This window comes from Bubalus kerabau, unplaced genomic scaffold (genome assembly GCF_029407905.1).
Source record: "Bubalus kerabau isolate K-KA32 ecotype Philippines breed swamp buffalo unplaced genomic scaffold, PCC_UOA_SB_1v2 scaffold_91, whole genome shotgun sequence".
Classification (NCBI taxonomy): Eukaryota; Metazoa; Chordata; class Mammalia; order Artiodactyla; family Bovidae; genus Bubalus; species Bubalus kerabau.
The window spans coordinates 111,863-125,163 of NW_026577945.1; the positions used below are offsets into that span (position 1 = coordinate 111,863).

At 50.2% G+C, this 13,301-nt stretch overlaps 1 protein-coding gene across 50 annotated transcripts in view; it reads right to left on the reverse strand.

Moving 5' to 3' along the window:
- The window catches only part of LOC129641168 (uncharacterized), a 29,031-nt gene that overhangs the window by 12,543 nt on the left and 3,187 nt on the right, over positions 1-13,301 (reverse strand). For 5 of the 50 annotated variants that reach the window (XR_008709157.1, XR_008709151.1, XR_008709155.1 and 2 more), the window contains exons 3-7: positions 12,891-13,044; positions 8,770-8,892; positions 8,331-8,484; positions 4,210-4,264; positions 3,771-3,924 (exon numbers count right to left, since the gene is read on the reverse strand). The exons of 8 other annotated variants lie outside the window; for them this stretch is intronic. Coding sequence is in view for 4 of the 42 variants with exons in the window: in XM_055565953.1 (XP_055421928.1) it covers positions 3,771-3,960; positions 4,210-4,264; positions 8,770-8,824; positions 12,891-13,080 (490 nt within the window). In the remaining 38 variants the exon portion in view is untranslated. Of the gene's footprint in view, positions 1-3,770; positions 3,961-4,209; positions 4,333-8,230; positions 8,258-8,330; positions 8,521-8,769; positions 8,893-9,406; positions 9,422-12,790; positions 12,818-12,890; positions 13,081-13,301 lie in introns of those variants that run through there. 37 more of the 50 variants (XR_008709150.1, XR_008709149.1, XM_055565953.1 and 34 more) reach the window with 27 other exon arrangements.

Below are 13,301 nucleotides of genomic sequence, written 5' to 3' on the forward strand. Positions count from 1 at the left end.
CTTTCAATAATGTCAACATGAATACCACACTTTGCCATGGATGTAATGACGATGACAAGACCGGCACGCTGGAACTTATACACCCTGGCTGAAAACTATCCTGAATACATGGACAGATATTCCATAACGATGGAAAGACTTAAGATGGCAATCCCATGGAATGCATCTTCAATCTGAAATGAAGATTCGATATGAGTTGATCGCTCAGAGCTTTTGTGCCATCAACTGTTATTAAAGTATAAAAGAGATAGAGAAAGCTGCTGACTTAGACTTGAGGCGGGGTGTACGCCCTGCTGGGCTCTAGCCAGATATTCTACCGGCACTAGCAGTCAGCTCAGGAAAGAAAGGCACTGTCTCAGGGAATGGCACCAGGCCCCTCCCCCACGACATGCCTTGAGGTCACATTGGCAGCAGGTGAGTCCTCCGGGGCCAAAAACTGATTGACATGAATCTTGAAGAAAGGCAGTATTCCAGGCAACTATAGCATTTCCTTAACATAGATGAGGAGAACAAGGTAGGAGGAAAACATACTGTTTTGTTCAAGTCGTTTCTGAGCCTATTGGGGGAACCGACCTGAAGCCAGAGTCCAGCGGAAATCCATAGGATATGTACATCGCTTAAGACAAACATTTCCTTAGGAACAAAGGCATTGCTTAGCTCAAGGTTTGTCTGCGAAATGCTTACGCATCAGGAGATGGCTCCGAGTTGGGTTTCCACACACAAGAACATGCATGCAAAGGACAAGCCTGCACAGCCCATCTGCCCCCCTCCCCCACAGCCAGCAGCATTTCCAAGTGACCTCCTAAGGCCTTCCCCAAACTACAGGGGCACCTCTGGGTCTCCTGTTTCCCTCACTTCGAACACTTTTCTTTAAAAAAAAAAAAAAAAATCCCGCACACTTCTTGATAGAATGCCACAGTGGAAGGAAAACAGGCCTTCAATATTTAAACCTCCCTGTGCCAAACACTTGGAGCTTGGTTTGGTTTGGTTTTGGGTTGAATTACACCACCACATAATTTAAACTTGTTACAAGTTCTAATCATTCAGTTCCAAAATACCAAACTTTTATTGCACAAGGTCCCCTTGAAAAGGCCCACGCAGCAGGACAGCCACAGATTCGGCCATGAAAGGGCAGCAAGATGCCCTCCCCCCTTCTTTGCTGCCTGGGCGGCCACCAGGGTTTGAAATCCATGCACCCTACTAAGTTTCTAGGGTGCAATTCGTGGACCCTTCCCTTTCCCCTCCCAGCAGGTGCTCCAGGGCCCGCTGGCCTACAAAGTGCCAGAAGCAGGGCTGGGCCAGCCAGCCAAGATTCAGGGTTCTGTCCCTTGGACTTCCAGCGGACCCTAGGCTGCTTGGGAAACCCGCGCAGACTCGGAGATTTTTCAGCAGAGGGGTGGAGCGGTAAAGGCCTTGACCCCAAAGGCGAGGCCTTTCTGCGACCGCCAGGTGGGGGAGCTCCGAGAATGTGCCAACAGAGGGCGGAATACGTGGTTCCCTGCTCCACGCAGTCCCAGTGCCCTGACCCGTGGTCCGCACCCCTCCGCTGCGCCCACTGGATGCCGATCCTTGGGGACCCAGGAGCGCACGAAATGGGCGTGCCCAGCCGCAATGGCGACCCCCGAGAGCACAACTGGGAAGCCCTCCCCCACCCCCGCCAGGAGCCCACCCCAGCCGAGACCGGACCCCGCCCCGCGCCGCCCGGGTTCGCCCCGCCCCTGCCGCGCTCCCTTTGCCTTCCCAGCCGCAGTGGGGACCCCGGAGAACACAACTGAGTCCGCCCCCCACCCACAGCCATCGGAATCTCGACCCGCGAAGCTTGGGTTTACCCCGCCCAGGGTGCGCTCCCGGGGCATTTCCAGCCGCAGTGGCCACCTCCGAGAGCACAACTGGGAAGCCCTGCCCCACCCCCGCCAGGAGCCGACCCCTGCCCCGCGCCGCCCGGGTTCGCCCCGCCCCTGCCGCGCTCCCGGTGCCTTCCCAGCCGCAGTGAGGACCCCCGAGCGCACAACTGAGACCGCCCCCCACCCCCTCCCGACCGGAACCCCGACCCGCGCCGCCAGGGTTCGACCCACACCTGTCCCGGCACACTGCCCACCTTCACCGGGGGCTCCCGGTGAGCCCCGCGCCCACTCCAGGTTCCAGGAGAGGCTCTGGCTACTGCCGCCAGTTCAAACACGAGGACAATACATCCACCCCACAGGGACAATCCAAGCTGTCTATGATTTAGGGATCAAACGAGGACTACAGAAAGGCAAGGTGACCTGACCTAGGAGGGCCATGAGAGTCTATAGAACCAGACAAAGTTGGTTACCAAGGAAACTTTTTTCCTTGGAACCGGGAAACCTGGTTCTTTGCATATGCAATGACCAACAATTAGCTTGTTACCCAAGCCTGCCTCGCTGCCACCCCCACCGCCACCCCCATCCCCCACTCCCCAGGAGACCGGCTCAAAGAAATATTTTAAATCTCAGGCAGAAAACTGGAAGATGTCTTGTCTGTCTCTCTGGATTTAGGTATGTGTCAGTGTGAGCCTTGTGGTTTTTGATAATATTGCTCAAGTTCTGAGTTCTGATTTCAATGGTCTCAAGACAAGGCAGCCCTTCCAAATCAAACTGCTGGAAATACAAGAAAACATTGACCTAAATGAACGTCCGAGTCCCGTGAACTGGGAACTAGTCAATATGAAATATCTAGTGTTTTTGGTTTTGCTCCTCCACTATAGATATGTCTAAGAGTCAACAACATTAAGCACAACATGTTCATAGTGCCTAGGTTTCCTTTGAGGTAAAAATTGCTCTATTGTCATATCTCTCACAAGCCTGTCAGCAAGAAAGTACCTGGAAACGACAACAACAAAAGTAAAAAATGTAAATGTGATATGAGCTTTTAGACAAACCCTTAACAATAATTATACTCCAAAATATCTGCCTCTCATAGTCTTGATTGAAGGCAGAGGAGAAGGGGACGACATAGGATAAGATGTTTGGATGGCTTCACTGACTCGATGGACATGAGTTTGAGCAAGCCCCTGGAGTTGCTGAGGGACTCGGAAGCCTGGCATCCTGCAGGCCACCGGGTCCCAAAGAGTCAGACACGTCTGAGCAACTGAACTGAACTGAACTGAACTGAAAAACGTTTCTCCAGGTGTTTTGGTTCCCCGAGTTTCTATCCTTGTGCTAAACTAAGTGACGACAGTGTATTTCATAGCTAGGTCATTTCCAAAGTAATGAAAGTTCTGAAAGGACCTCCCTTTTACACAGAAACAAAAGAGATTTTTGACTCTCCATGAATCTTGTCTGGCACCATCCTGACATGTTAAATGTAAGAAAGCAATTGTTTTGTTTTGTTTTGTTCTATTCTTGGGGGTGGGGGAAGGGAGTGCGCTATATCGAACGCCAATATAAAAGTCAGTTCTTGGTTGCTGAAGTGAAATGTATGACTTGTTTTTATAAGAAGGTATGTGGAATGCATTGACACTTGAGGAAGGAAAACGAAGTAGTTCTGTCTTACAGGTGGAAGTTTCAGGATGGGAGAAGCAAAGGAATGGGTACAGAATGGGATAAGGAGGTTGTAGCGAAAGTGGACCCCCAGAAAAGGGTTCTGTGCCTAGCAGAAGTTTTCTTGAGATGTGGAACTGCCTTTGCTAATGGAGTTTCAGTTTCTTTACCTCTTAAGTGATGTCTTCTAGGTTGACCTAGAACAGAAATCTTTGGTTAGCTTTGGCTAAGTGGAGAAGTAGTGTTTCACGGTGACATATGTGATCCTACCTGACTGTTCGCAACCCTTTTGATATCGATGCACTGCTTCTGCTGCTGCTGCTGCTGCCGCCGCCGCAGCCGCTGCTAATTCGTTTCAGGCGTGTCCGACTCTGTGCGACCTCGTAGACGGCAGCCCACCAGGTCCCGCAGTCCCTGGGTTTCTCTAGGCAAGAACACTGGAGTGGGTTGCCATTTCCTCCTCCCATGCATGAAAGTGAAAATGAACGTGAAGTCGCTCAGTGGTGTCCGACTCTTAGCGACCCCATGGACTGCAGCCTACCAGGCTCCTCTGTCCGTGGGATTTTCCACGCAAGAGTACTGGAGTGGGGTGCCATTGCCTTCTCCCATATCTATGCACAAGCCTGCCTAAATAATTGACTTCTAGCTAGCTTTGGGATGCCAATGACCATCCACCCTTACCAGGCAACAGAGAAGAGAAAACACTTACCACAGGAGGTCCTGGTAAGCAACAAGGAACTAACAAGCTCCCTCCAAGCAGGATTCTGCAGAGGTCAACAAGAGGTCAGTAAGAGATGGCAGACTGCAGTCCAGAGGTCCTAGCGACTTCCATCTTGCAGCAGAGACCCAGCATAGTCCAAACGAATTCAATGTTGCAAAAAATAAGGACAGAAGTCTTTGAGCACATGACTGAGTTTAGGGGTGAGGTAGTACATGTATGTGCCTGGAAAATCTTAACTATGAGAAAGGAAAGAAATTAAAGAAACTATCAAGCTGTCCAAACTGATAAAAGCGAATGATTACACAGTTTTCTCTGTATACATTAGCAGATAATAATCTGAAAAGGAATTTTAAAAAATTCCCTTTCAATAATGTCAACATGAATACAACACTTTGCCATGTATTAACGATGATGACAAGACTGGCACACTGGAAATTATACACCCTGGCTGAAAACTATCCTGAATACATGGACAGATATTCCATAATGATGGAAAGACTTAAGATGGCAATCACATGCAATGCATCTTCAATCTGAAATAAATATTCGATATGGTTTGATCGCTCAGAGCTTTTGTGTCATCAATTGTTATTAAAGTATAAAAGAGATAGAGAAAGCTGCTGACTTAGTCTTGAGGCTGGATGTACACCCTGCTGGGTTCTAGCCAGGTATTCTACAGGCACTAGCAGTCAGCTAAGGAAAGAAAGGCACTGTCTCAGGTAATTGCAGCAGGCCCCTCCCCCACGATATGCCTTGAGATAACATTGGCAGCAGGTGAGTCATCCCGGGCCAAAATTTGATAGACCTGAATCTTGAAGAAAGGCAGTATTCAAGGCAAATATATCATTTCCTTAATATAGATAAGGAGAACAAGCTAGGAGGAAAACATACTGTTTTTTTCAAGTTGCTTCTGAGCCTTTTGGGGGGACCGACCTGAAGCCAGAGTCTAGCGGAAATACATAGGATATTTATATCACTTAAGACAAACATTTCCTCAGGAAAAAAAAAAGCATTGCTTAGCTCAAGGTTTGTCTGCGAAATGCTTACACATCAGGAGATGGCTCGAGCTGGGTTTCCACACACAAGAACATGCATGCAAAGGACAAGCCTGCACAGCCAATCTGCCCCACCCCACAGCAAGCAGCATTTCCAAGTGACCTCCTTAGGCCTTCCCCAAACTACAGGGGCACCTCTGGGTTTCCTGTTTCCCTCACTTCAAACACTTTTCTTAAAAAAAAAAAAATATCCCGCACACTTCTTGATAAATGCCACAGTGGAAGGAAAAAGGCCTTCAATATTAGGAACTCCATTTGAAAAACACTTGTAGCTTGGTTTTGTTTTAATTACACCACCACATAATTTAAACTTTTTACACGTTCTAATTATTCAGTTCCAAAACACCAAACTTTTCTTCCACAGGGTCCCCATGAAAAGGCCCACGCAGCAGGACAGCCACAGATTCTGACATGAAAGTGCAGCAAGGTACCCTCCCCCCTTCTTTGCTGCCTGGGCGGCCACCAGGGTTTGAAATCCATGCACCCTACTAAGTTTCTAGGGTGCAATTCGTGGACCCTTCCCTTTCCCATCCCAGCAGGTGCTCCAGGGCCCGCTGGCCTACAAAGTGCCAGAAGCAGGGCTGGGCCAGCCAGCCAAGATTCAGGGTTCTGTCCCTTGGACTTCCAGCGGACCCTAGGCTGCTTGGGAAACCCGCGCAGACTCGGAGATTTTTCAGCAGAGGGGTGGAGCGGTAAAGGCCTTGACCCCAAAGGCGAGGCCTTTCTGCGACCGCCAGGTGGGGGAGCTCCGAGAACGTGCCAACAGAGGGCGGAATACGTGGTTCCCTGCTCCACGCAGTCCCAGTGCCCTGACCCGTGGTCCGCACCCCTCCGCTGCGCCCACTGGATGCCGATCCTTGGGGACCCAGGAGCGCACGAAATGGGCGTGCCCAGCCGCAATGGCGACCCCCGAGAGCACAACTGGGAAGCCCTCCCCCACCCCCGCCAGGAGCCGACCCCAGCCGAGACCGGACCCCGCCCCGCGCCGCCCGGGTTCGCCCCGCCCCTGCCGCTCTCCCTGAGGCTTCCTAGCCGCAGTGGAGACCCCCGGGAGCACAACTGGGACCAAACCCCCACCCACAGCCATCGGAATCTCGACCCGCGAAGCCCGGGTTTACCCCGCCCAGGGTGCGCTCCCGGGGCATTTGCAGCCGCAGTGGCCACCTCCGAGAGCACAACTGGGAAGCCCTGCCCCACCCCCGCCAGGAGCCGACCCCTGCCCCGCGCCGCCCGGGTTCGCCCCGCCCCTGCCGCGCTCCCGGTGCCTTCCCAGCCGCACTGAGGACCCCCGAGCGCACAACTGAGACCGCCCCCCACCCCCTCCCGACCGGAACCCCGACCCGCGCCGCCAGGGTTCGACCCACACCTGTCCCGGCACGCTGCCCACCTTCACCGGGGGCTCCCGGTGAGCCCCGCGCCCACTCCAGGTTCCAGGAGAGGCTCTGGCTACTGCCGCCAGTTCAAACACGAGGACAATACATCCACCCCACAGGGACAATGCAAGCTGTCTATGATTTAGGGATCAAACGAGGACTACAGAAAGGCAAGGTGACCTGACCTAGGAGGGCCATGAGAGTCTATAGAACCAGACAAAGTTGGTTACCAAGGAAACTTTTTTCCTTGGAACCGGGAAACCTGGTTCTTTGCATATGCAATGACCAACAATTAGCTTGTTACCCAAGCCTGCCTCGCTGCCACCCCCACCGCCACCCCCATCCCCCACTCCCCAGGAGACCGGCTCAAAGAAATATTTTAAATCTCAGGCAGAAAACTGGAAGATGTCTTGTCTGTCTCTCTGGATTTAGGTATGTGTCAGTGTGAGCCTTGTGGTTTTTGATAATATTGCTCAAGTTCTGAGTTCTGATTTCAATGGTCTCAAGACAAGGCAGCCCTTCCAAATCAAACTGCTGGAAATACAAGAAAACATTGACCTAAATGAACGTCCGAGTCCCGTGAACTGGGAACTAGTCAATATGAAATATCTAGTGTTTTTGGTTTTGCTCCTCCACTATAGATATGTCTAAGAGTCAACAACATTAAGCACAACATGTTCATAGTGCCTAGGTTTCCTTTGAGGTAAAAATTGCTCTATTGTCATATCTCTCACAAGCCTGTCAGCAAGAAAGTACCTGGAAACGACAACAACAAAAGTAAAAAATGTAAATGTGATATGAGCTTTTAGACAAACCCTTAACAATAATTATACTCCAAAATATCTGCCTCTCATAGTCTTGATTGAAGGCAGAGGAGAAGGGGACGACATAGGATAAGATGTTTGGATGGCTTCACTGACTCGATGGACATGAGTTTGAGCAAGCCCCTGGAGTTGCTGAGGGACTCGGAAGCCTGGCATCCTGCAGGCCACCGGGTCCCAAAGAGTCAGACACGTCTGAGCAACTGAACTGAACTGAACTGAAAAACGTTTCTCCAGGTGTTTTGGTTCCCCGAGTTTCTATCCTTGTGCTAAACTAAGTGACGACAGTGTATTTCATAGCTAGGTCATTTCCAAAGTAATGAAAGTTCTGAAAGGACCTCCCTTTTACACAGAAACAAAAGAGATTTTTGACTCTCCATGAATCTTGTCTGGCACCATCCTGACATGTTAAATGTAAGAAAGCAATTGTTTTGTTTTGTTTTGTTCTATTCTTGGGGGTGGGGGAAGGGAGTGCGCTATATCGAACGCCAATATAAAAGTCAGTTCTTGGTTGCTGAAGTGAAATGTATGACTTGTTTTTATAAGAAGGTATGTGGAATGCATTGACACTTGAGGAAGGAAAACGAAGTAGTTCTGTCTTACAGGTGGAAGTTTCAGGATGGGAGAAGCAAAGGAATGGGTACAGAATGGGATAAGGAGGTTGTAGCGAAAGTGGACCCCCAGAAAAGGGTTCTGTGCCTAGCAGAAGTTTTCTTGAGATGTGGAACTGCCTTTGCTAATGGAGTTTCAGTTTCTTTACCTCTTAAGTGATGTCTTCTAGGTTGACCTAGAACAGAAATCTTTGGTTAGCTTTGGCTAAGTGGAGAAGTAGTGTTTCACGGTGACATATGTGATCCTACCTGACTGTTCGCAACCCTTTTGATATCGATGCACTGCTTCTGCTGCTGCTGCTGCTGCCGCCGCCGCAGCCGCTGCTAATTCGTTTCAGGCGTGTCCGACTCTGTGCGACCTCGTAGACGGCAGCCCACCAGGTCCCGCAGTCCCTGGGTTTCTCTAGGCAAGAACACTGGAGTGGGTTGCCATTTCCTCCTCCCATGCATGAAAGTGAAAATGAACGTGAAGTCGCTCAGTGGTGTCCGACTCTTAGCGACCCCATGGACTGCAGCCTACCAGGCTCCTCTGTCCGTGGGATTTTCCACGCAAGAGTACTGGAGTGGGGTGCCATTGCCTTCTCCCATATCTATGCACAAGCCTGCCTAAATAATTGACTTCTAGCTAGCTTTGGGATGCCAATGACCATCCACCCTTACCAGGCAACAGAGAAGAGAAAACACTTACCACAGGAGGTCCTGGTAAGCAACAAGGAACTAACAAGCTCCCTCCAAGCAGGATTCTGCAGAGGTCAACAAGAGGTCAGTAAGAGATGGCAGACTGCAGTCCAGAGGTCCTAGCGACTTCCATCTTGCAGCAGAGACCCAGCATAGTCCAAACGAATTCAATGTTGCAAAAAATAAGGACAGAAGTCTTTGAGCACATGACTGAGTTTAGGGGTGAGGTAGTACATGTATGTGCCTGGAAAATCTTAACTATGAGAAAGGAAAGAAATTAAAGAAACTATCAAGCTGTCCAAACTGATAAAAGCGAATGATTACACAGTTTTCTCTGTATACATTAGCAGATAATAATCTGAAAAGGAATTTTAAAAAATTCCCTTTCAATAATGTCAACATGAATACAACACTTTGCCATGTATTAACGATGATGACAAGACTGGCACACTGGAAATTATACACCCTGGCTGAAAACTATCCTGAATACATGGACAGATATTCCATAATGATGGAAAGACTTAAGATGGCAATCACATGGAATGCATCTTCAATCTGAAATAAATATTCGATATGGTTTGATCGCTCAGAGCTTTTGTGTCATCAATTGTTATTAAAGTATAAAAGAGATAGAGAAAGCTGCTGACTTAGTCTTGAGGCTGGATGTACACCCTGCTGGGTTCTAGCCAGGTATTCTACAGGCACTAGCAGTCAGCTAAGGAAAGAAAGGCACTGTCTCAGGTAATTGCAGCAGGCCCCTCCCCCACGATATGCCTTGAGATAACATTGGCAGCAGGTGAGTCATCCCGGGCCAAAATTTGATAGACCTGAATCTTGAAGAAAGGCAGTATTCAAGGCAAATATATCATTTCCTTAATATAGATAAGGAGAACAAGCTAGGAGGAAAACATACTGTTTTTTTCAAGTTGCTTCTGAGCCTTTTGGGGGGACCGACCTGAAGCCAGAGTCTAGCGGAAATACATAGGATATTTATATCACTTAAGACAAACATTTCCTCAGGGAAAAAAAAGCATTGCTTAGCTCAAGGTTTGTCTGCGAAATGCTTACACATCAGGAGATGGCTCGAGCTGGGTTTCCACACACAAGAACATGCATGCAAAGGACAAGCCTGCACAGCCAATCTGCCCCACCCCACAGCAAGCAGCATTTCCAAGTGACCTCCTTAGGCCTTCCCCAAACTACAGGGGCACCTCTGGGTTTCCTGTTTCCCTCACTTCAAACACTTTTCTTAAAAAAAAAAAAAATATCCCGCACACTTCTTGATAAATGCCACAGTGGAAGGAAAAAGGCCTTCAATATTAGGAACTCCATTTGAAAAACACTTGTAGCTTGGTTTTGTTTTAATTACACCACCACATAATTTAAACTTTTTACACGTTCTAATTATTCAGTTCCAAAACACCAAACTTTTCTTCCACAGGGTCCCCATGAAAAGGCCCACGCAGCAGGACAGCCACAGATTCTGACATGAAAGTGCAGCAAGGTACCCTCCCCCCTTCTTTGCTGCCTGGGCGGCCACCAGGGTTTGAAATCCATGCACCCTACTAAGTTTCTAGGGTGCAATTCGTGGACCCTTCCCTTTCCCATCCCAGCAGGTGCTCCAGGGCCCGCTGGCCTACAAAGTGCCAGAAGCAGGGCTGGGCCAGCCAGCCAAGATTCAGGGTTCTGTCCCTTGGACTTCCAGCGGACCCTAGGCTGCTTGGGAAACCCGCGCAGACTCGGAGATTTTTCAGCAGAGGGGTGGAGCGGTAAAGGCCTTGACCCCAAAGGCGAGGCCTTTCTGCGACCGCCAGGTGGGGGAGCTCCGAGAACGTGCCAACAGAGGGCGGAATACGTGGTTCCCTGCTCCACGCAGTCCCAGTGCCCTGACCCGTGGTCCGCACCCCTCCGCTGCGCCCACTGGATGCCGATCCTTGGGGACCCAGGAGCGCACGAAATGGGCGTGCCCAGCCGCAATGGCGACCTCCGAGAGCACAACTGGGAAGCCCTCCCCCACCCCCGCCAGGAGCCGACCCCAGCCGAGACCGGACCCCGCCCCGCGCCGCCCGGGTTCGCCCCGCCTCTGCCGCTCTCCCTGAGGCTTCCTAGCCGCAGTGGAGACCCCCGGGAGCACAACTGGGACCAAACCCCCACCCACAGCCATCGGAATCTCGACCCGCGAAGCCCGGGTTTACCCCGCCCAGGGTGCGCTCCCGGGGCATTTCCAGCCGCAGTGGCCACCTCCGAGAGCACAACTGGGAAGCCCTGCCCCACCCCCGCCAGGAGCCGACCCCTGCCCCGCGCCGCCCGGGTTCGCCCCGCCCCTGCCGCGCTCCCGGTGCCTTCCCAGCCGCACTGAGGACCCCCGAGCGCACAACTGAGACCGCCCCCCACCCCCTCCCGACCGGAACCCCGACCCGCGCCGCCAGGGTTCGACCCACACCTGTCCCGGCATGCTGCCCACCTTCACCGGGGGCTCCCGGTGAGCCCCGCGCCCACTCCAGGTTCCAGGAGAGGCTCTGGCTACTGCCGCCAGTTCAAACACGAGGACAATACATCCACCCCACAGGGACAATGCAAGCTGTCTATGATTTAGGGATCAAACGAGGACTACAGAAAGGCAAGGTGACCTGACCTAGGAGGGCCATGAGAGTCTATAGAACCAGACAAAGTTGGTTACCAAGGAAACTTTTTTCCTTGGAACCGGGAAACCTGGTTCTTTGCATATGCAATGACCAACAATTAGCTTGTTACCCAAGCCTGCCTCGCTGCCACCCCCACCGCCACCCCCATCCCCCACTCCCCAGGAGACCGGCTCAAAGAAATATTTTAAATCTCAGGCAGAAAACTGGAAGATGTCTTGTCTGTCTCTCTGGATTTAGGTATGTGTCAGTGTGAGCCTTGTGGTTTTTGATAATATTGCTCAAGTTCTGAGTTCTGATTTCAATGGTCTCAAGACAAGGCAGCCCTTCCAAATCAAACTGCTGGAAATACAAGAAAACATTGACCTAAATGAACGTCCGAGTCCCGTGAACTGGGAACTAGTCAATATGAAATATCTAGTGTTTTTGGTTTTGCTCCTCCACTATAGATATGTCTAAGAGTCAACAACATTAAGCACAACATGTTCATAGTGCCTAGGTTTCCTTTGAGGTAAAAATTGCTCTATTGTCATATCTCTCACAAGCCTGTCAGCAAGAAAGTACCTGGAAACGACAACAACAAAAGTAAAAAATGTAAATGTGATATGAGCTTTTAGACAAACCCTTAACAATAATTATACTCCAAAATATCTGCCTCTCATAGTCTTGATTGAAGGCAGAGGAGAAGGGGACGACATAGGATAAGATGTTTGGATGGCTTCACTGACTCGATGGACATGAGTTTGAGCAAGCCCCTGGAGTTGCTGAGGGACTCGGAAGCCTGGCATCCTGCAGGCCACCGGGTCCCAAAGAGTCAGACACGTCTGAGCAACTGAACTGAACTGAACTGAAAAACGTTTCTCCAGGTGTTTTGGTTCCCCGAGTTTCTATCCTTGTGCTAAACTAAGTGACGACAGTGTATTTCATAGCTAGGTCATTTCCAAAGTAATGAAAGTTCTGAAAGGACCTCCCTTTTACACAGAAACAAAAGAGATTTTTGACTCTCCATGAATCTTGTCTGGCACCATCCTGACATGTTAAATGTAAGAAAGCAATTGTTTTGTTTTGTTTTGTTCTATTCTTGGGGGTGGGGGAAGGGAGTGCGCTATATCGAACGCCAATATAAAAGTCAGTTCTTGGTTGCTGAAGTGAAATGTATGACTTGTTTTTATAAGAAGGTATGTGGAATGCATTGACACTTGAGGAAGGAAAACGAAGTAGTTCTGTCTTACAGGTGGAAGTTTCAGGATGGGAGAAGCAAAGGAATGGGTACAGAATGGGATAAGGAGGTTGTAGCGAAAGTGGACCCCCAGAAAAGGGTTCTGTGCCTAGCAGAAGTTTTCTTGAGATGTGGAACTGCCTTTGCTAATGGAGTTTCAGTTTCTTTACCTCTTAAGTGATGTCTTCTAGGTTGACCTAGAACAGAAATCTTTGGTTAGCTTTGGCTAAGTGGAGAAGTAGTGTTTCACGGTGACATATGTGATCCTACCTGACTGTTCGCAACCCTTTTGATATCGATGCACTGCTTCTGCTGCTGCTGCTGCTGCCGCCGCCGCAGCCGCTGCTAATTCGTTTCAGGCGTGTCCGACTCTGTGCGACCTCGTAGACGGCAGCCCACCAGGTCCCGCAGTCCCTGGGTTTCTCTAGGCAAGAACACTGGAGTGGGTTGCCATTTCCTCCTCCCATGCATGAAAGTGAAAATGAACGTGAAGTCGCTCAGTGGTGTCCGACTCTTAGCGACCCCATGGACTGCAGCCTACCAGGCTCCTCTGTCCGTGGGATTTTCCACGCAAGAGTACTGGAGTGGGGTGCCATTGCCTTCTCCCATATCTATGCACAAGCCTGCCTAAATAATTGACTTCTAGCTAGCTTTGGGATGCCAATGACCATCCACCCTTAC